General features: G+C 33.9%; 1 protein-coding gene and 1 long non-coding RNA gene across 4 annotated transcripts in view; both read right to left on the bottom strand.

The window, feature by feature from the left end:
- The window catches only part of LOC127880144 (uncharacterized), a 47480-nt gene that overhangs the window by 12696 nt on the left and 9963 nt on the right, over positions 1-24821 (bottom strand). For both annotated transcript variants that reach the window (XM_052427381.1, XM_052427380.1), the window contains exons 5-12: positions 19116-19274; positions 18443-18515; positions 11334-11372; positions 9622-9706; positions 8376-8498; positions 7968-8064; positions 5594-5664; positions 546-706 (exon numbers count right to left, since the gene is read on the bottom strand). In XM_052427381.1, the coding sequence (XP_052283341.1) occupies positions 546-706; positions 5594-5664; positions 7968-8064; positions 8376-8498; positions 9622-9706; positions 11334-11372; positions 18443-18515; positions 19116-19274 (808 nt within the window). The remainder of the gene's footprint in view (positions 1-545; positions 707-5593; positions 5665-7967; positions 8065-8375; positions 8499-9621; positions 9707-11333; positions 11373-18442; positions 18516-19115; positions 19275-24821) is intronic.
- On the bottom strand, positions 13216-16957 carry LOC127880148 (uncharacterized). Of its 2 annotated transcripts, none has more exons than XR_008049436.1 (4): positions 16628-16957; positions 16153-16355; positions 15688-15854; positions 13216-13669 (listed from the first exon to the last, which is right to left on the bottom strand). It is a non-coding gene; the product is annotated as an uncharacterized LOC127880148 (long non-coding RNA). The 2 variants fall into 2 exon arrangements; XR_008049437.1 differs by having other exon boundaries at positions 15692-15854; positions 16628-16956.

Raw genomic sequence — 24821 nt, 5'->3', positions numbered from 1 at the left:
CTATACTTTTAACTAATTGACTTTGACACAGCCAGCATTTTTATTGACAGGACCCCTGAAAATTATCAACTAGAGTTCTAGGGACCCCTAAAGTTTGACATGAATGTAAAACCCTGAATTGGTTTACAAATTTTAGGACTACCCTTAAATTATTAAGTCCATTAAATACATCCAGAGGTCTCACTTGATCATGATACTCATCCTACAATATCGTACTAAAGCTTGACAAGCTGAACTGAGCCTCATTCTGGGAAAACAGGGCTTAATGCATTTGCCTAAAGTGTCATCCCAGGTTAGCCTGGCTTAATGCATGTGCCTAAAGTGTCAGCCCAGGTTAGCCTGTGCAGTGCGCACATCCTAATCAGGGACAACACTTTCCGCGTATACTGGATGTTGGTTAAGAAAAAACAAAATTCATTATTAGTGCAAAGGGCTTTCCATGATTAGCCTGTGCAGAGGTTCATCTTGGACGGCACTTTACACACATGCATTGAACACAGTTTTCACATAATGCAACTCAAATACAAACAAACACAGGTCCTTACCCGTCTATGTAGAGTTCTTCAAAGTGAGCGGGCCTGTCACAGACTGGACATTTCAGCTTTGGTCGCAGTTTCATCATGCCCAGGACTGTGGTGGCATCCACACACTGGATGTGGCTGCACTCCCTGCCACGACATGGGATCGTCAGACGCATCTTACCTATCTGAAACAAGAGGCTTACCAGTAAGGTTTTTTCCATGTTAAATAAAAATCTATAAAATATGCACATTACATTAAAAATTATTCTGGTTTAAGTATTGTATATTTCATAAGTCCAATGTGCATAGTTTGACCACCACAATTTTTCTTCCTTTGCCAAGACAGAAGCTTTTTCTTGTGAACAGTTTTATCTTTGTAATAATTATTTATTTTAGCTAGAGAATATTAATTTTGTAATAGTTAAACACATTTGAAAAACTTGGACTATGGACATACAATGTTTTTTGAGGAAAGTTTTCTACATTAGTTCAAAGGAAGTAAGGTTTATTTTACAGTACCATTATTTTAAATTGTGTAATATTATCATTCTTAAATATTTAGCCTTGACTTTAAGGAAATATGTTAAATTCTGAAGTTATTAAAAAACTTTTCAAAAACAAAAAAGCTATTGATACATTCAACTACTTGGTATTTGGATTTTTTGCAAAATCTATCATACCAGTAAGTCATTCATCTTTTTTTAAATCAAATGTATCCATTAACTCATTGTTAGTTACCTCTATTGTTTGATAAAGGCTTTTAGAATATAAAGGTCAAATGCCGATTTTATTATGAAAATTGCTATATTATAAATATGTATATTCTATAACGCTTGGAATAATCAAGAGCAATGGCAAAACAAGATGTGTTTGTGGAACACTATGTCCCCCCCCATATATTTGACCTTTGACCTTGAAGGATGACCTTGATCTTTCACCACTCAAAATGTGCAGCTACATGAGATACACATGCATGCCAAATATCAAGTTGCTATCTTCAATATTGCAAAAGTTATGGCCGATGTGTGACGCTAACAAACAAACAGACAGGGCAAAACAATATGTTCCCCAGTATAGACTGGGGGACATTTATTACGGATTGGAGCTTGAACACTTCGCGCTTAACGTCAAATTTGACATTCAATATCGTGTTATTTTGTTGTTTTTTTTGTTCAGTTTTATTTAAAGCGTTATTTAAAGCGTTTGTTGAAATTATTTTTTTGCATGACAAACATTATTCAACATGGTTCGGTATGTTGCTTTCTGGTGCATGGAGCGTCCGGAAAAAACTACACGCACTGGATTTTGTAACTTATAATGCTTTTTATATTTTTTGAAATTGCAAGACAATATTCTTCATGTATTAATATTACTTGAAACACAGAAACGCATTATGGTTATGCCTTTTTGTAGATCAGATATACAGATTATTATAAATGCCACTATTTTTCATTTAAAAGTACGAATCAATGGTTTGGTAACAAAATTACGTTATTTAAACCCTTCGCTAATCATCAAGAAATAAAACGTGAATCAGCACAACAGCTGTAAATAAGGACAAATACCTTCTGTGTCCCATAAAAATAAAGTGTTAAAAATAGTTATGTGTAAATTATATTTCCTCGCATTAAGAAATTTTGAGAAAATAAAAAACAAGAGCTGTATTTGTGAAACACAATGCCCCCTACTGCACCGCTTTGAAGCCATATATTTGACCTTTGACCTTGAAGGATGACCTTGACCTTTCACCACTCAAAATGTGCAGCTTAATGAGATACACACGCATGCCAAATATCAAGTTGCTATCTTCAATATTGCAAAAGTTATGACCAAGGTTAAAATTTTGGGACAGACAGACAGGCACACACATTCAATGACAAGACAGACAGACAGGCCAAAAACAATATACCCTGGATCATTCGAACCAGGGGCATAAAAATAACTATGTTAACTTAGATATATGGATATTCAACCCAAATAAGTTACTATTTTCTACACAGACTATTTACAATTTTTTAAATGGCAATTAGAATAACAACAAGAGCACAGCCTAGCGGGTGCAGACCGCTCATCTATTTTTCTTTTTAAAGGTGAAGGGACCTATCTCAATACTTCAATCAAAAAGGGTGGAGGGGTGGGGATGGAGAGGGTGTATAGTGTGGGGGTGTGGTCATTTATTACATTATCTTTCAAAAAAGAATAAATGTGGTGGGGGGGATTCTTGGGTGGGATGGTTGGACAGTCTTTCAAAAATAGAATAATACAAATAAATATTTGTGTTCTTTTAAGCATGTTTAAAAAAATAAAAAATAAATTATTTTTTTTGGGGGGGGGGAGTCTGGGGGGGGGGGGGTGTTGAGAGAGGAGTGAGTATAGTGAGGGGTGTTGTCATTTATTAGATGATCTTTCAAAAATAAGAAAAAAATGGAACACAAACAAATTGGGGGGGGGATTCTGGAGTGGGGGGATGGTTTGGGTGGAGTCTATTGTGATATATCAGGTAAGTGTTGTTTTGTCAAAGTATGAATCAAATCTGATGATACCTTAAGTTATGGCAATTTTAGCACAATTTAAAACTTTGACCTTGAGAGTCAAGGTCATTCAAAGGTCAAGGTCAAATTCAACTTTCTAATTTACTAAGTCAAAAAAGGGCCATAATTCCATCAAAATGCCAACCAGAGTTATGCAACTTGTCCTGTACAGTCCCCTATGATAGTTAGCAAGTGTTCCAAGTATGAAAGCAATAGCTTTGATACTTTTGAAGTAAAGTGGACAAAAACACAACATTTAACCAAATATTCAAAGTTACTAAGTAAAAAAGGGGCCATAATTCCATCAAAATGCCAACCAGAGTTATGCAACTTGTCCTGTACAGTCCCCTACGATAGTTAGCGAGTGTTCCAAGTATGAAAGCAATAGCTTTGATACTTTAGGAGAAAAGTGGATCAAAACACAAAACAGTAATTAAATCAATTTTTTTAGTATAAAAGGGGCCATAATTCTGTCAACATGCCAGTTAGAGTTACATATTTTTGCCTGCACAGTCCCCTTACGATATTTAGTAAGTGATGCAAGTATGAAAGCAATAGCTTTGATACTTTAGTAATAAAGTGGACCTAAACACAAAACTTATTTTTCTATTTTTTAAGTATAAAAAGGCACATAATTCTGTCAAAATGCCAGCAAGAGTTATTTAACTTTTCCTGCCCAGTCCCCTCATGATAGTAAGTAAGTGTACCAATTTTCAATGCAATAGCTTTTATACTTTATGAGAAAAGTGGACCTAAACACAAAACTTAACCTAAACACAAAACTTTACCGGACGCCGACCCAGACGCTGAGGTGATGACATAAGCTGTTTTTTTTCCAAAAAAAAGATAAGCTAATAAAACCAGAGCTGTCGGAGGACAGCGCGCTCGACTATTCGAGTGCTTGACGGTATAACGTAAGCCATCATAGGGTAATTGTTCATATTCAATAATTTATTAGACGATCTTTCAAAAATAAAAAAAGGAATTTATTTTTTTGGGGGGTAGGGGGGGGGGGGGGGGGGGGGGGGAGGTTGAGAGGGGGGTATAATGTGGGGTGTGGTCATTTAGTGTGGTCATTTATTAGATGATCTTTCAAAATAAAAAAAGGAAAAAAAAAATGGGGGTTGGGGGGTAGAGAGGGGGATAATGTGGGGTGGGATCATTTATAAGATGATCTTTCAAAAATAAAAAAGGGATTTTTTTTTGGGGGGGAGGGTAGGTGGGGGGGCAGGGATTCTGGGTTGGGGCGTGGGGTATTGTTTGGGTGGAATCCATTATGGTATTCAGGTAAGTGTTGTTTTGTCAAAGTATTAATAAAATGTGATCATAAATAAAGAAGTTATGGCAATTTAAGCAAAATGTTCAATTATCTATGTATAAAAGGGGCTATAATTCTGTCAAAATGCTTGATGCAGTTGTCTGCTCTTGTTTATAGGTTAGGGTCATGATGGTAAACAAGTATGCAAAATATGAAAGCAATATGTCAAGGGACATTGAAAATATTTAGGATAGTAGGCATACTTTTAACATTTGCACACAAACGCCAACGGGAACGGCAATGCTGACGCCAGGGTGAGTAGGATAGCTCCACTATATATATTTCATATATAATAGTCGAGCTAAAAATGAATACTGTTTGCTAACACTATTTGATATGTTATATTGAAATATGCACAATATAATATAATATGCTAATGGTTTTGTGCATGGATCACACTTAGTGGTATTTATTTTCTAAACACTTAACAGCTTTGCATTTTCAGCATTATAATTATCTGGATTAAATTAAAGGTCATAAAAAAAAATCCAACAAAAGCGAATCTCAAATTGACACAAGTTATTAATTATACACAGTATATCTGTGTATTATTCCAGATGATGTCATGCAGTTTATTGTTATTTGGGTGTTGAAATGTGTCACAATTCTATCAAGTATCCGTTCTGTGTCGATGAACTGTACAGCGTAGTCATATTCAATGCGATCGTACTGAAGAAATACAATCAACAAAATCAAAAATAAATTGTTTTGTTTCCGGCATGTGCATTAAAAAAGAAAATTATATTTACCAAATCCCCATTCCCTACACGATGGGCATCTTAAGCATTGGCAAAAAATTCCTCATTGTCAATTCAGATTTAGAAAAATCTGACTGACTATTACTTAGTTCTCATACAACAGTTACATGTACCGTACAACAGAAAATGTTCCATAATAACTATCATACTATCATATTCCATTTTGATCTATTTTTCTTTAAAAATTAGCGAAAACTATCACATCCAAAGCCCTATTATGCCGGTTCGTTATTGTGGGCAAATGAACACGGGTCCAAACAACATCACTACCAGTTTGAATGACAATGGCGAGTAGATAGGAATGTGTGAAAATTCGCTACTTTGTCATATTCTTTATAGCTAATAACACCATCATTGAATCGAAGTGATGTGCGAAAATGATTTTATATGCACAAATTGAATAAATAAATGGTTTTTAAGGAATTGAAAAAGCATGGCATTTCACCTTTAAGTTGGCAGACTTACTGGGCAGTAGAGGCTTGCTCGCAGACTGGTTGTGCAGATATCATCTTCATGCGATCCCAGGTGCTTCTTTACTGTAAAAGATTCGGAACAGAAACATATTGATTAAGAGCCACAATTACAGCAGATTTCTTAAATACAAGTTAATTAGTTTGCAATACAATTTTTGTTAGGATATGATATGAAATTTGATAATAGGTAACATTGTTTCCAGGTTTTATTGCTTTGTATTATTATTTTAAACAAGAGATGTGTTTGTCAGAAACACAATGCCCCCTATTGCGCCGCTTTAAAGCCATATATTTGACCTTTGACCTTGAAGGATGACCTTGACCTTTCGCCACTCAAAATGTGCAGCTTCACGAAAAGTTAGTAAGAGATTGAATGGAGAAATGATTATTTTTTTACCTTGAAGGATGACCTTGACCTTTCTCCACTCAAAATGTGCAGCTCCACGAGATACACATGCATGCCAAATATAGAGTTGCTGTGTTCAATATTAAACAGTTATGATAAAACATTAACGAAGGTTAAAGTTTAAGGAAAGAAAAATACAATGATATTTGACCTTTGACCTTGAAAGATGACCTTGACCTTGACTTTTCACCACTCAAAATGAGCAGCCCCATGCGAAACATTGAGATTAAATGAAGAAATGAAAATTATTTTATTTTTATTTTTTGACCTTTGACCTTCAAGGATGACCCTGACATTGACCTTTCACCACTCAAAATGAGCAGCTCCGTGAGATACACATGTATGCCAAATATGAAGTTGCTGTGTTCAATATTAAAAAGGTTATGATAAAGCCTTAACGAAGGTATAAGCTTTAGGAAAGAAAAATTCAATGATATTTGACCTTTGACCTTGAAGTATGACCTTGACATTGATTTTTCACCACTCAAACAGACGTGACGTATACCCCCACATGCTGCATTGACACAGAATATTTTGCATGCTGTCTTCACAAAACAAAAAAAGCTAATTTATGGCAATTTTTAAGAATTATTATTCCATTATCATTTATGGCCATTTTGACCTTTGAACTCTTGAATTCTTTCGCATGACACACCGTCCAATTACTGTTAACAAAATTAATCTACAGTCATTTTAAAATCTCACAATGAATGACATAGTTATGGTCTGGACAAGCTCATTTATGGCCATTGTTGACTTTTAAACTATAAGTGTGACCTTGACCTTGAAGATATCAGCGTATTTCTTTCGCATGATACACCGTCCAATTATAGTGAACAAATGTAACGAGTATTTTTAAAATCTCACAATGAATGACATAGTTATGGCCCGGACAAGATCATTTATGGCCATTTTTTATCTTAGAACTCAAAGTGTGACCTTGACCTTGGAGATATAGATGTAATTCTTCTGCATGACACACCATCCAATGATTGTGAACAAATGTACCGGGTAATTTTAAAATCGCACAATGAATGACATAGTTATGGCCTGGACAAGTTCATTTATGGCCATTTTTGACCTTTTAACTCAAAGTGTGACCTTGACCTTGGAAATATTGACATAATTCTTTTGCACGACACACCGTCCAATGATGGTGAACAAATGTGCCAAACGATTTTAAAATCTCACAATGAACGACATAGTTATGGCCCGGACAAGCTTGTTCCGCCTGCCTGCCCGCCAGCCAACATTCGCAAATCTAATAACCAGTTTTTTCCTTCAGAAAACCTGGTTAAAAATACTCAAAATCAACAAATATTTTGCAAAACTGTTTAGTAAAATAAAGTTAACCCATAAACAATCAGTTTTCCTTATAGCATTAGCCAAAATATAAACGCTAGATGTGGTATGGTAACATAAGATTTAACAAGATACAAAATGCTTGTATTCTTTTTTGTGAGACAATATATTCCATGTTAATTTTCGGCCAGGATTTCCAAACATTTACAAGCGAACGTGAGACTGGCTTTTGGCAGCGTCTAAAGAAGGAAGTATTCATTAGAATTACGTAGATCTTCCTAAGCTGCCTGAAGCCAATCTCGCATTGGCTCGTAAATGTTCGGATATGGTAGCCAGAAATTAACATGGAATATATTATGACACAAAAAAAGAAAAATGAGCATTTCGTATCGCGTTCAATCTATGATACCAGACCACATTTAGCATTTAAATTTTGGATTTGCTATAAGGAACATTGATTATTTATGTGTTAACTTTATTTTTTGAAATATTGTACGAAATATTCATTGATTTTGCGTGTACATGGGAATTGTAAGCTTGTAATATTTTCACAATGAAGATTGTACACTGCAATATGACAAAACTGAGCTTACCAAAATACATTTATACAGTCTTTCAAGATTTCAAGAACACAGGGCCTGCTAAGCCTGTTACTCACCAAGGTCCCTGGTGTGGTCGGGGTGGTGAATATTTAGCTCTTTCATAATGGCCTCTGTTGGCTTTGGTCTAACTGCCACTATTGAAATAAGGCTATCCTGAAATCAAAAACAAAAAAAGTCATATTCTTAAGCCAAACTCATAAACCATAAAATCAAATGTGGTGGTAATATGAAAAATGCATCTCCAATCCAAACCATACAGAAACAAACATTTTTTTTTAAGTCATGGAATACACTATTAAACTAAGGGGCATTTACTCAATTAAAAGTGTAGGTTATGGGGACAGTAACAGTTCCAAAAATGCGGTAATCTTCTCAAAAGAGGAGGAACGAAATTCATGTGACTAACGATAGGTGAAACAATTATATATAAATAAATGCCTGTGTGCAGTTTGTACAATCCTTACAATGTCTACTGCATCAGAGCTTTTGTCAATATTGAGCAATATGAAGTTGTTCATGCGACAGACTGCAATGGTGATGTCAACTGGTTCATGCTTCGCTGTCTTCTTGTCCAAGTCTCTCTGACTCTGCATAAAAAGTTCAGTAAAGAAAAATAAGATACCCAGGGATGGAAATTAGTGGTTGCCCGTGAGCCTGGGGCAAGTAGATTTTAGCCTAAGCAACAAAAATTCAAATGATGGTAGTCCAACCGCGAAACTAGCTTTTAAAGCTTTAAATGTTCAGTGCAATAAAACATTTAAGATTAAGAAACATTGGGGACTGTGGATTAATTTTTTAATAATATTTATCTATTATTTTATTTAAAGAAAGTATCAGATACACATGACAAAACATGTACATGCTACTGGGCTCATAAGTCTTGAGCTGGGCAACCAAAATACTAAAGATGGTTGGCCGTGTGACCAATTGTAAAACGTTAGTTTCCATCCCTGATGCACACATAACTGAAATTAAAACTGATAAATTGTATTTTAATCTTTTTAAAACTGTCAATGTAACCATGAACATAACAAGTTATACAAAAGCGCATTACATCGACAGTAATCATTACAGCGTTTGTTTTTGTTCAAACTCGGGAAGCATATATGGACCCATTTCCAATGGAAAAAAGTAGAAAATTTTCTAAATGGGTCCTAAACATTCCCAAACGAAGGTTTCCCACAAAAGTAATTATTTGTTTTGGACCTCAATATTTAGTTCATCTCCTATCTAGCTCTATAAGTTGAACCTTATTAAATATAATACTAAAACAAGAGATGTGTTTGTCAGAAACACAATGCCCCCTACCGCGCCGATTTGATACATGTTTTTGAACTTTGACCTTGAAGGATGACCTTGACCTTTCACCACTCAAAATGTGCAGCTCCATGAGATACACATGCATGCCAAATATCAAGTTGCTATGTGAAGGGACATAGAAGTTATGAGCATTTTTCGAAACCTAAATGCAAAGTGTGACAGAAGGACGGACACAAAGTGTGGCGGAAAGACGGACGGTCCGATCACTATATGGCCTCCTTTGGGGCCATAAAAATGAAATTTCAAAGCATTTGTTAGCAAAACAACAACACTAATTTCCCAATTTAAGTCAAAATTTGTCCCAGTCCAAAGGGAAAGGCCCGATTCCCCAAGAAAGTGAAAAAACACTGCGTAAGAAACTTGTGTGAACACTATCATATGATTATGCACCATGAGTTTCACGAATGCACCGTTGACTCTGATAGATACAGCAGGAAAGCAGTCCTCCTGAGGTCCCTTCTGGTTCCTGCACATCCTAGGAAAGAAAACAACAGTGGCTGCATGTCATTTCTTAACCTTTTACAACTAGCATACACACTTTGACGCATTTAATATCCCTAAAAAATCAAATTAAATTGAAGACATTTCTAAATATATTTAAGATTTAAAGGCTTCATTTCCAACTCTTAGATACTGATGAGCAGCAACCAGCATAAAACCTTAACAGACTGCAAGTTACTAAGGGCTGTTTTGGTTTTATGCTGTTTGTATAGCATATTGCATCTTCACTTTGCTTCTGAGCTGGAAAGGTTTAAAGGTCTATTAGCAGAATGTTTGAATGCCACTGAAATGTTTAACTGCTTGCAATAAATTTTCAACACTGAAGTCATTTCATTCTATTAAGAAGTTTATACAGTTTGCAACAAAAATAATTGCATAACTTCAAAAATGTGTTTCATGTTTGTATCTATCAGTGTTAACATGCCATGACATTCATAGAAACAGATATATACTTAAGAAATAACTCGAACAACTACTTTTTTGGAACTTATATACCGTAAAACATGTATTAAGCACAGTGATTGGTTTGTCCCTTTTTCTGTGGCATAACATGCATGTAAATTGTCTGCAAACATTTGTGATGAAAGAAGCTATAAAAATACAAATATTTATTCAACATTTTTGTATTAATTGTAATTGATTAAAATTCCATTCCAAAAATGCCAAAACATGCATATTTGGCATATTATATTTGATTTCTCTTGCACATTAATTAATGACAACTGAATACTGAAATGCAAAAGATTATTCTTAATTCTGCAAATCCCTAAAAGTGTATGTCTACAAAATATACAAAATTCTCAGAAAGCAATCTTAAAGAATACTCTTTTTTACCAATTAAAACTCACAAGCAAATTCGTTGAATTGATATCCCCCGCCAATAATGCTTCTGGACACAAAAGTGTTATATTTGAAACTAAAAAAGCATTTTTTCAAGATACAAAGGGCCATAACTCCGTTTTTAACAGATGGTGTACAATGCCATTTGGCGTGCATCATCTTATATATATATACTCATACCTAGTTTCATTGAAATCTGCCAAAGCATTTCCAAGATATGGCTCCGGACACACACAAAAAAGCATTTTTTCACGATTAAAAGGGCCATAACTCCGTTATTAACGTATGGTGTACAATGCCATTTGGTGTGCATCATCCTGTTATCCATATATATACTCATACCAAGTTTCAATGCAATCCGCCAAAACAATATCCCTCCGCCTATGGCGGGGGATAATAACAGAATTCCCAGTTCTCAATAATTAGGGTTTGCAATATATTTTAAATAGCATCCCTTTTTTTCTTTTTATTAACAATAAATTAAAAAATAAACTCACCTAAGAAGCACTTTTATATTTCCTTCCCGTAAATCAGTCCTTGAAATATCAGTTTCAATGCAATCCGCCAAAGCACTTCCAAGATATGGCTCCGGACGGACGGAAAGACGGACGGACCGACAACGCCAAAACAATATCTCTCCGCTTATGGCAGGGGATAATAACAGAATTCCCAGTTCTCAATAATTAGGGTTTGCAATATATTTTAAAAAGAGTATCACTTTTTTTTCTTTTTATTAACAATAAATTAAAAATTATACTCACCTAAGAAGCACTTTTATTTTTCCTTCGCGTAAATCAGTCCTTGAAATATCAGAAAATAAATGTTCCACAATGATGCTCTCAAATTTATCTGGGGAGGTTAAAAATTGTTTTAATTTGAATAAATGGATGTTGTAATGTCCATTTATCTCATGTTAATTTGTACATACACCCTATATTGCAATATTGTTAATTTGTATTTACAATTACTCATTATTCAAACTGTTATTTTTAGTTGCATTTACATAAACATCATTCTTTTTCTATTTTATTAGTCTAACTATAAGACTGTTAGAAACTGGTAAATTTACAAATCACTACACCACAATGTGTTTTATTTAGAGCTAGGGTTCTGTTGTAAAATGTCTAAATACCGGTAACTTCAGTTAAAGCATTTTGCACGTTTAGCCTGAAGTGTTTGCAATTAGAGTTGGGCATTACCCAAAAGTGGTTTGCAATAAAAATTTAAGAATAGTAAACACAACTCAAAACAAGACTATTGCCAAGCAATACATGTATATGTCCACAATTGTCAGATTTATTTATTTTTTGTTGCCATAGCAATCAGAATTTTTGACATAGGAACACAATGAAATGAAGAGCATAATGTAATTAATGTCCATATTGCCATCTATCCAAGTTTCAAGTTTCATGAAAAAATATGTAGAACTTTTAAAGTTATTGCAGGATCCAGAAAAGTGTGACAGACGTACAGACCGCAAACCATAAGTCCCCTCCCGTGAAACCAGTAGGGGAAAATAACATTATAAATTTAATGGTTACAACAGAACATTTGCAATATTACAATAGTCTATCTAATTTAAGTTTTAAAGGATAGGAACAAGGATGGTTCAGTTTACATAACATTTTGACCATAAAGAAACGGTATACATTTAACACCAATAAAATCAGTAAATTTCATGGTAACAAAAATCTAACATCCTGATATGCCATTTAATGGATTGATTAATTCAAGAATCATGCAGTGTTCCCTTCCCAAATAAGTGTGTAAAACTCGAGTTAAACACGAGTTTTATCCGTGTTAAACCAAGCGGTATTGGCAGTTGGTTTTTAGTGGGTTTTGGTATGTTGGTTTTTGTGAGTTTTGGTAAGTTGGTTTTTTCTGTGTTTAAAGTGGGTATTTTTACCAACTTGGTTAAAACTGAGTTAAACACAGAAAAAACTCACTTGTTACATAAATGTGGGCTTTGGTAAGTTGGTTTTTTGTGAGTTTTGGTAAGTTGGTTTTTTGTGAGTTTCGGTATGTTGGTTTTTTGCGAGTTTTGGTAAGTTGGTTTTTTCTGTGTTTAAAGTGGGTATTTTTACCAACTTGGTTAAAACTGAGTTAAACACAGAAAAAACTCACTTGTTACATAAATGTGGGCTTTGGTAAGTTGGTTTTTTGTGAGTTTTGGTATGTTGGTTTTTTGTGAGTTTCGGTATGTTGGTTTTTTGTGAGTTTTGGTATGTTGGTTTTTTCTGTGTTTAAAGTGGGTTTTTTTACCAACTTGGTTAAAACTGAGTTAAACACAGAAAAAACTCACAAAAACCAACATACCAAAACTCACAAAAAACCAACATACCAAAACCCCCAAAAAAACCAACATACCAAAACTCACAAAAAACCAACTTAAACACACTTCTGTCTACAATAGTGTGTTTAAGTTGGTTTTTGTGAGTCTTTTGTTCGCTTAAGGGATCATAAAATTTTGCTTGTTTGACCTGTAACCTTTGTAAAAAAAAATATTTACACCTTAATGGTAAAAAGGTTATTTGAGATAAAATCACAACAGATCATTACAAGCCCCATGTGATTATAAATAAAAGACACACACAATTTGCAAAAAACAATGTTTATATTAAAAAAAAAACAAATAATGTGAACATTTTTACAGTGCATTTTTAACAAAACCAGGAAAACATCTACCCAAGATACATTATCACAATATGCGAGCACATTTAACATAATAAATTAAAATAAATAACATTCTCCTCTTTGGGCTACCACAGGTAAAAATGGGAGGAAGGGTATGAACCATGATTATATACAGTTTCAGTGAGTGAGGGGTGATACAGAGGATAAAATTAATAATAATTGTTTTTAACTGTGTTGGTGGTACCGGATTTATAAAATGACAACATTAAGGAATCCTTCATCCTATCTTTTCCTGGAATAGCCCTTTACACATATTTACACCTATGAACAAAGGAACATATTGCTCAGCACTAAACAGTTTATATATTCTCCCCGCAGTACATGACACGAAGCCTCCTCAAGGCCCAACTCATGTTCTCTTCCACTGTTGATATGGGCAGGGCAAACTTTTTGGAGATGACAACTGAAATGTATATGAACAATCAATGCAGGATTTTACTGTACATTACAGTATTAAAAAAACATGTAGAAGTTTATTCCACCCAAATCAAGTCCAGTGCTCACTCTGGCCTTCAAAAAATAATAGCCATAATTTTTTTCCTTAAAAAAATAATAGCCAAAACATATGTGGACTTTTCCGCAAAACGGTACTGAAGGCAAAAAGAAACAAAAACCATGAATCTAATTTTATCTATGTTTTATTAAATGTATATCTATTGGATTTAAGTTATAATATATATATATATATATATAATATATATATATATATATATATATATACAAAATAAACTTTTGTCTTGTCTTGTCTATATATAAAACAAGCATAATATCAGTGTGTCATTTTCTTATAAAATATTATCATGGCTTTACAATAAAGAATACAATCAATGTTGTGGGTGTGACTTAACAAACCAGATCTCAGCAACAGTTACATACACATAAGCATTAAGGACAGAGGCCCCAACCCACCCAGAGCGCTTACTAATTATACTATTTTTAATAGTTTTTCCAATTGCAATTTTTGGTGAATACAATTCGAAATATTATAAACCACACCTTCCGTATCACCGCATGTATATTCGTCATTCTATTTTTGCTATTATGAACTTCGAAAATAAATCATAATCGACTAAAAAAATACAGTATCCGAAAACGGTAATCCGAAAAATTTTACGCGTTTTGCACATGAAATATGCATAATATAAAATATTGATATGCATAATCAAAAATGTGCATATCGTTCGACTACTTTATCTCCTAATACGACGTTTGCCATCGGCCGCAATATTGTAGGCAGAGGCCAATATCAATTGTAAATGATTTATTCCAAAAATAACACTTTCGCAATGCCGATCATGTTTACATCAATTAACGTCACAGCGCGTGAGTTAAAATACACCACCTCAGTGTAATTCCAAGCCCGTGTTTCGTTAAAATTAGCTGGCCATGGCATATGCCGGGTCCCTTTGAATTGCGAAAACCAGGTTACCTGGTTAAAAATTGAAATCATCATGTTAAAGCAGACGACAAACAGCGGTCATTACGGGGATAATTAGTTGATGGCGATTTAATAATTATTTCATCAAGCAATGTTCGACGTAATCTAATTGCAGAAAAAACGGCGTGAAAAACAAAACCAGCCGATAATTTAAGCGGCTATTTCATGACGATTAAATAATAATTGGCGAAAAATTAACAAAGATCTAACAGTTACCGATAATTGGTAAAACACGGGGAGATTAAAAACGTTTTTTTCCAAAATATATCACTGCTGTCGGACACAGATTGAGAAAAACGCTCTAGGCCATAATGTCGCAAAAGTTATTGACGCGTGTATGACAATACACAGGGTCGAGTGTGTACACAGGTAATCTCCTCATCGATTTTTCCTGCTTGATGGCCCGATGTGCAGGCGTTTCGCATTCGTCGTTAGAGGCAATTTGTTTTTTGATGTAGGAGGATAAAATAATCGCCATTTTTTCTAGACAATTTTAAGAAATAATAGCCAGTTGGATAAAATAATCGCCATTGGCGATAATGTCTGGCAGCAGCGTGAGCACTGCAAGTCTGATCTGAATGACTTGATTTTGGTGGAATAAACTTTTACATCAATATCATCAGTTCAGATATCCCATTTTAACATCATCTACATTAGAAGGATTTCAAAAGAGGTTTTTGAAACAAGGAGGCAAATTACTGTTGCTTGAATTTTTTATATCGTTCAAAATTAGAGCTTGATCGTTAACTTTATACTGAGGTTATTTTTGTCTGCCTATGTGTTAAATTCTCAAAACTTTTATACACAAACACAATTTTTAGTAACTCTTAAATTTTAGCAGTAGTATTAAATTAACGCAAGACAGATTATGTGCTGGAGTCAAATTTGAATCAATTGCATTATGTTTGTTTCAAAATGAATATGGAGGCAGTAGAACACCTATATATTTAAATCCCCTTTTTCCCTATAAAAAAGAATCATACCAACCATGGCGTAGTGTTCAGCAATCAGGAGACCCTCTCGAATCTCCCCCTTAGGGGAGGTTGAACAGCACTTCATAGAGCAGTCACCAGCTGATCAGGTCTGAAAACTATACTGTCATGGCCTTTGCGAGGTGCGTCTTGTGCATGATCTCATTTGAGATCAGGTCCTGAAAGATATTTTATAATGTAAGTGATAAATATTGCTGTTATGGTATATCTTGTTACTATAAATATTATTAATTTAAATCAAAACAAGTTTGTTTGCTTGTTGTTTTTGTTTGTTTATTTTTGCAATTTAAATCCTGTGATCACATGTGACTTAACGCTTGTCATAAATAATTAAAAGAAATTACGTGTGGTAGAAAATACTGTTTGAAAATGTACCAAGATATGTGGTCTCATTTGGCTGTGTGGACTGGTCGGAAGTGTGACGCCTTTCAAATGCTAAAACCTGTATAGTTTTACCTCTCAACAAATCCAACTTTCCTTGGTCAAGGACAGGGCTCGGTTTTCCCACTCCTGATCTACTCAAGTTGGGCTGCTCGTGCAGGGTAAAATCTGGTGTCAAAATCCATACATCAGTTAGTCCCCCTTCTGCTGTCTTTTGGCAGGAATATTCTATCCAAAGAATCTTCCAATCAATGTAAATTTCACCTTGGGAGTTTAACCTTCAAATTTAAAATATAAAAGTTTTCATTGAATATGTGGGAAAGAAATCTGTTCATTAATGACTAGAAATAGGTATAAATAACATTTAAGATGACAATAATCATAAAATACAGCCATAATTATTCAAATGGTGTTGTTTTTCCTTATAATTGCATTACATTTATACTTATCCATTTACATTTCCCAGTGACAATACATAAATATGATAATGATCATAATTAATTCAATATAAAACTAAATAAAAAAGTGATGTAAAAATGAAAATACAAACCTAAAACAACTGTTCTTCAGTATTCCAAGATAACAGGCAGTTGATGAATTATGAGACCATATCACTTTAACCATCCACTTTGAATCTCCTTTGCAACAAACTTATTGTTGATTTACACATTGTAGTACATACACATTGTTTTCACCACACAATACTTCATGCTGAAAGTTATTCAAGACATTTTAAACTAGAATTATAAGTCTTAATGTTACTCAATTATACCTTAAAGCTCAAAGTCAGTTGATGAAAACCCCCTTTGTTTTCAAAACATAACTTCCTGTCTCCAGCCAATCAAAGTCGCTTGTTTTCAAATAGATGGTGGCTCAGCCAATCAAAAGTCTTATCAACACCCCTTTGTTAGGCCTATAGATGGAGCACTGATACTGTGATAAGAATTAATGTTTATGATTTAATTGGGGGGGGGGGGCTAATCTCTTATGTGTGTCAGCCAATTACTAAATCTGAGAAATATCTACTGATTTCAACACCAACATATATGTATTTATTGAATAATACACAGCACCCTTAGCATATTATATTTAATTGTGAATATTTAAAAAAACATGCTGAATGGTGTTAGCAAATAATATTAATAGTATAAATATTATTTATTTTTATTGCCTTTCAAATTGTATGTTAAAGGTCAATGTGGTAGGCATTAATTGTATGGGGGTTAAATATCAGTATAAGAAAGTTAAAATAGTTATTGTTTTTATGTTGAGGAGATATAATTGATGCTGGCAAGCCCACATAAGTTTCCATATATTAATCAACACTTTCACACTGAAACTAGTTTTATTTATTATAGAAACAGTGTCACTCTCCCCCTCAAAAAATGAATAAAAAAACACACTGTAAGTCTATTGAATTCTCCAAAGAACATGAATTAAATGGAAGTATTCACATTGTTATAGATGTGTGATTGTTCTTATAATATATTTAATATTTATGTATTGATTCAAAGTGAAAGACAAACAATTTCATATTCAGGTATAAAACTAAGTTTGAACATTTTAACATTTTTATAGTATCTGTGAACCTGTGATGTTCTGAAAGAGCAATTTTTATCCAATGTTTCCTTAAAATTATGGGGAGCCCATAAATGTACAAAAGGTGCAATGGCAAACAAGCTGTAAAAAAGCCCCTTTACAATTCACCTTGATAATATATATCTATAAACATGAAACAAAGACCTAGTTGAAGAATTATTGTTTTATTGTTGAGTTATGTTAATAAACAAAAGACCAACTTATTGATAAGTGTGTTAAAATGAGTCTTTTAGCCTTGTTGCGGCTTTCAAATTATTTATAAAAAGACCAACTTAAACTCGCTTTAACCCACTTCTGTTTATAAAAAGACCCACTTCTGTTGTAAAAGACTCGCTTATGAAACAAAAAGACACACTTAAACACACATAAACCAACTCATAAATAAAAAGACTCACTTTTGACACATAAAAAACCAACTTCTTACAGCAAAAAAACTCGCTTTAACACACATCTACTTTAAAAAACCAACTTTAAACTCAGTTAAGCACAGTTTAGCTCACATAAAACTCGCTTTTATTAGCAGAAACCAACTTCCGCTCAGAAAAACTTAGAAAAAACACAGTTTTATGTTGGTTTAAGTGTGTTTTGGTATGAAAGTGGGTTAACTTTTTGCAAAGGGTAAGCAGCATTAGAAACATTTAAGCAACACATATTGAATATTAAAACTATTTGTTAGACAGCAAAAATTTAAGAAATATGCATATACATGTATTTGCATGTAATGTAAATGCAGCAAAATGTACCTGCTAAATAATAAAGAACTTACATATGCTGTTGTAGGTTGTCCTTCCAGCCTTTCAAATGAGTTGTTTTCATCGTTTCCACAAAAAAGGAGTGTACTGGAACCATTGAATACATTTGCAGCTTAAATTATGCATTTAAACGAAAACACAGGCTGTACATCCCATTTTCAAGAAAAATAAAGGAAAAATTAGGATTTTTTTCTTGAAAAACATTAGGATTTATAAGCACAGTCCTTAGTCTGTTGATGTTTAAGAATCCCAGGACAGTTGATTATCTGTTTGTCCCAAACGATAGTCCTATATGCGCCCTTGATAATTTTGACGATTGCAAAGTAAATTCATTTTGTGGCACATCATCATTTCAACCCCACTTTTACGAATAAAAACCCAACAGCATACAACAGAATTAATACTGTTGGAATAAGGAACAAAGTAGGTTCTTTTTAATGTCTCCCTTCAAAGATAATTTACACGGTAGAACAGAGTCTTGATTAACTTGAGGCCTGTAAGTTTTTTTCATCATAGACCAGTCTGGCATTTAAATTGTGGCGGTCTTTCGTCATGTCAGATGGACTTATGTATTTTAGGAAGTATTCAGAGGAGGAAAATGAATTATTTCCTCCAATTGTATGCATGTAAACCTTATCTGTAACCAGTGTTTTTTAACCAAGCAAGTAATTTTGTCTAACAACTTACCTTTATTCAATCTGATCTTTGTAGGTTCCAATACATTCACAAACTCTTCATAAAGCGGTAGATTGGTAAACTGCCTTCCATTACATGAGTTTTGAGTGGTTGAGTGGATTGTGCTCAATGGTCTATGGTCGATGCAACACTGGTACTTTATATCACTTCCTATAAATGGAGATAAATACAAAACCAGTCATAATATAATTACAAAAAACACTGCAAATCCATGAAAACAAGTTTTTAAGGTTTTACTGATTAATTTACTATAGTTTAAGTATGTGTACAATCCAAATCTAGGTCTGCATGCTTAAGCTACCAGCACACCAAATTTCAGTGCAATGCTTCCATCCTCACTCAAGTTACTAAGCAGACAATTTCATTTTTAACAAGCATTAGCTTTAACATTATACTGACATGTTCTTATGTTTTTTGGGATTAAGTTAGGTCACCAAGCAAGCTTGCTATATCCAAAATGTCATCAAGATTGGTTGATGCAAGCCATAGTTAATGACAAGAAACCACAACTGAGCTCTTTCTATTTATGGTCACCAGACTGGCCCCTAATGTTGATTGAGTTTCCGGATGAGCCGATTAATATGACACGGATGGGTGATGGTCCACCCATCTCGGAGATGTCAAGCACTAGCCAGGAAAAGTACAAATGATGTCGGGATTTGCATCATTTAGCGGAATCCCTGGGGGTCAGTGAGAGCATGCTTACGGGGACGCCTATTTCTCTTGTTGTTGTTGAAACTAATGTAACATATAATTGATCGTCGAAACACGCTATTCTTCTAATTTGGGTTTAAGTGCTGGTTTTATAAACTGCACTGTAAAATAATATCTTTACACCAAACAACGATTGTAAAACATTTTTCTTAAGTATCAAATAAATTTTGGCATTTGTTACTATTAAAAGATGAGATGAAATAACATCCAATTGGGCGTAATTATGAGCAAGAGTGTGAATTTGTCGAGCCCTGACATGGATTACCAATACCCCACTCCCCATGATGACTATTGTTACTATTAAAAGATGTGATGAAATAACATCCAATTGGGCGGGGGTTTTCCCACTGAACACACGTAAATCGCCTGACATGATGTTAATGTTTTTTTACAACACAAAATACACCCACACTTTCCATGCGACGTTCTACATGTCTGCATAATTTTCGTGCGCTTTTTATTGAGACAAAGAATAAAGCACTGTTTATTTGACGCTAGAATTTGTTAATGTCGCGTTAGCATTAAAATTCTAAAGCGTAACGGGAACAGGACTAATTTTAGCGCAGTGTGCAATAATCAACATCTGGTTAATTTTTAATCGACGATTAAACGTTGTTTTGTTTGGTAAAAGTGTGTTAAAACATGAAATTTTAATCTTTTTGGCCAGAAATGCCACTCGCCCTGCAGGACGAGCGCTGACGGAATATTCATTCGTCCGGAGCCAATTTCTTCTCGTAATTATGAGCAAGAGTGTGAATTTGTCGAGCCCTGACATGGATTACCAATACCTCACTCCCCATGATAACTAAAGTCTAAGACTGGCAAACAAAAATTGAAGCGAAGAGCCCAGGTGGCCGATGATGTAAGACCTGCTAATTAACTCTATCATTTACAATTACAGGCTAATTCTGTACAATAATTTAAATGCAACTTGCATAATTATTATTTAAATGGAAATACAAATGTAAAGAAAACTGTACTAGTCCTTTGTTACTGTTTCTACTGTTTCCACACTTAAAGCCTATTTCACAGATTTCTTTTAAGCAAGTGCAAAAGTTGGTGAATACAACATGTGACTTGTCTTCTTGAAATTTGCCATTGCTTAATTAATGAATAGTACAACAGTCACATCTATCATCTCTTTTACCATATAAGGCCTATGCATTAAACTTTCAATGTTTCCACTGTGACCTTAACTAGAAGCAACAGGCATGGTTATTTCCTACAAACACTTCGTCCAGAAATGTTGATTATTTGGACTGACTTAATATACTGCAATGCACAACCAGGTTATTGACCAGACACGAACATTTACATTGACTACAGCAATATAATAACCATGTTTTGTCTGGATACTATTTATCTTACAGACAAAGCAGCTCTTTTAAGCAGCAAATTTATGGCAGTCACTGGAGAAGTTTCAGCCAGTGCAAACATGCCCAAGAGTAGGGTCTATCATTATATCACTAATTGGCCTATAATTGTTGCTTATCTCTGACGTCCAAAAATCACTTTTCAGCTTTGTGAGGCACAAACACTACCAATGTTTTTAATCTGACTTAGTGCTATAGATTTTTATCATATGGCTAGTTTTTAATTTGGAATGATCTGTGTTCATTAGGTTCCGTCAAATTATTAAGCAAATAACGTAAGGGAGCTCTTTGGAGCATTTGGTTTATGGAAGGGCTTATCTACCAGTACATGAAATCTGCTTTATGACATTCATGTGTTATTCCCTTGCATATGTGTTATGCTACATGACAACTGCATTTGTGCATATGTTGTAGAAATTATATATCATTCATGCTTGTTATTTCCACGGACTCTAGATTACACGGATATGAAACGGGACCGTTACGCCAAATATCTTGTTGTGTCTAAGTCACGTGACCGTGTCGTAACTATCGATCTTCTATCGAAGCGCCGAGGTTATAAATTTGATGTACCCACTCACGTATTTTGTTAAATTATAGTTTCATTTCTAGGTCGATTTTGACAAATTATATATCATTACAAAGCTTACGTAACGTAGTTTTCAGATATATAAATATATATTACGTTTTTCTTCTGATTTCGGCAGCCCGGCGAGTTATAACTTTAACTTTTGCAAATAACATACCGTTTTGGAGTTTTAGAATCTAGATTTACAGTTGACATGTTCGTACTTTATACATAATTGTAGCGTTTATATTTGGAGTTCAGTTTTAAAAATAACATCTTGCTTAGGAGAATAGAATTCTGTATACGATAGAAAAAAAAATTGTTTAAAAACGAAAGTAATTAAGGAATGAAGGCGGGAAAATGTAGCGCGCGTTCCTAACGCACTGAACTGATGCTGCGGTCTTGGCGATTATGCTTTTGTTTAGATACCGGCCATTGAATTTCCTTTGCCATGATTATTATATTTTTTATGAAATATATTGAAATATTTTGTTCTAGAGACATATCCATAAAGCTAAGTATTAATGAAGCTTAATAAATTTACGATTTCAGCTCTTGATTATAACACAGAAAGGGTGTTAATTTTATGATGAAACAGCGTATACAAATGTATAGCAGACCTTCTTGATATTTTTCGGCTTTGCATACTTCAATATAATGGGTGTCAAAACATTCATCGTTTGTTGTTTATAATCAAAAAGGTAATTATGTAAAATTATATGAAAGGTTATTAACCATAAATTATCAATTAATTAAAATTATTTAAAGATTCTTGAAAATCACGGTCAACTGTCTATGCATGTATATTGAAATATCTTTATAAGTTAACAGAGTTATAAATATATAGAATTCTAAATTAAAACTCTGTATTATTTGTATTTTTCGGAAAGATTATTTAACTCCGTTGTGGTCAAATGAGAATGCTGTTTTTAATTATGTTGTTCCGTACACTACCATACACTCTTTATAGGACTACGAAATAACGGAGTTTTTTTACCGGTACCCGCTAAATACGTTAAATGTTAAGTATTAGATTTTTTAAATGTTTAAAATGTACATGTATAGGTATTAAGCACTTATAATTATTGTGATTTAGCTGGCTGACATCTATACAGTATTTAGTTTATGGCAATCTGTATGGGCAGATGACTATAAATGTTTTCAATACGCTACATATCTTATTAACGCAAAATTGAGTATTTGGCGTTACATTACTCCAAGAAATGACCACTAATACCACGAGAAGACATGGAGGTATCATAAAAAGTGTAATCTGACCAGACATTGCCACCTGTGGTTAGGGACCAATATACAAGTATAGGTCCCTGCTGTGGCGTATGACACCACAGTGTTATTTAGTATTGGTCGGCACAGTATCTGATCATAACGAGATAATTGGTTTGTGCTGAACACAGGGGCAATAAAACCACAGATCTATCAATAAACAAGATTATTGAGATATCATTTTTTGAACACCGCGATAAAAATGCTCAAACCATGGACTCTATTTTACACGGATAAGAAACATGGCAACATTCTCAGAATCATCACTGCTATATGTGTAATCACCTAACAATTCGTCTAAAAATAATTTATATATTTGAGTTGAAGACGATGTACTGTTGTTTAAGTCTGAATAAACTATCTGTCTGCCTGTCTAAATCCAAGCCATCATCGTCCCGGTGAAAACAAATCTGATTTTCAATAGTTGGACATGATGCCCTGATGTCAAAATACGAAATGACCCGCGTAACACGGACCGTGATTTTCAAGAATCTTTAATAAATTGATAATTTAAGGTAAATAACATTTCAAATAATTATACATAATTACCTTGTTGATAATAAACAGCAAACGATGAATGTTTTTGACACCCATTTTATTTCAAGTATGCATGCAAAGCCGAATAATATCGAGAGGGTCCACTATATACGCTGTTTCATCATAAATTTTACACCCTTTCTGTGTTATAAACAAGAGCTGAAATCGTTAATTTATTAAGATTCATTTATAATAAGCTTTATTGATATGTTTCGTGAACAAAATACTACAATATATTCCATAAAAAATATAATAAGATGGCAAAAGAAATTCAATGGCCGGTTTCTAAACAAAAGCATTATCGCCAAGACCGTAGCATCAGTTCAGTGCGTTAGGAACGCGTGCTACATTTTCCCGCCTTCATTCCTTAATTACTTTCGTTTTTAAACAAATTTTTTTTCTATCGTATACAGAATTCTATTCTCCTAAGCAAGATGTAATTTTTAAAACTGAACTCCAAATATAAACGCTACAAATTGGTATTAAGTACGAACATGTCAACCGTAAATCTAGATTCTAAAACTCCAAAACGGTATGATATTTGCAAAAGTTAAAGTTATAACTCGCCGGGCTGTCGAAATCAGAAGAAAAACTTAATATATATTGATATATCTGTTTACTACGTAACGTAAGCTTTCTAATGATATATAATTTGTCAAAATCGGCCGAGAAATGAAACTATAATTTAACAAAAGACGTGAGTGGGTACATCAAAATGTATAACCTCGGCGCTTCGCTGTACGCTAATCGTAAAAGATCGATAGCCACAACACGTTAAAACGCGCGGTGGTAAAACATAAAATGTGTATTTCTTGTGTTTAACTCGCTATAAATCCATTAATAACAACGGGAATATACTAAAAGTTATATTTTTTTGAAAGAAGAATTAATCAGCAACAAGATAACTTATAAACCAATAAAATCGGATGAATAGTTTTTGCATAAGATTGAATTTACTACAGTAAGGGTCAAATGCTCGATTCATCTCCTGTCAATATACACTCCGTGTTATTTCTCATTTTCAGTCCATTTAATAATGTTGCTTCTTTTTGCACTAACTTGACAAGTGCTTTCTAATGTTCTGCTTGTGAACTGCAACATTAAAATGTTTAATCATACTTCATTTCTTAATTTCTATAAATCTATATTCATACATTCTTTGTTTGCATTAGACTTTGTTGCTAGCTAATGTAGCGCACAATGAAAGACATGGTGGATTTC

This window comes from Dreissena polymorpha, chromosome 4 (genome assembly GCF_020536995.1).
Source record: "Dreissena polymorpha isolate Duluth1 chromosome 4, UMN_Dpol_1.0, whole genome shotgun sequence".
In the NCBI taxonomy this organism is placed as follows: domain Eukaryota; kingdom Metazoa; phylum Mollusca; class Bivalvia; order Myida; family Dreissenidae; genus Dreissena; species Dreissena polymorpha.
Note: the sequence above shows the minus strand (reverse complement) of the source record. Positions and strands in the feature narration are given on the sequence as shown.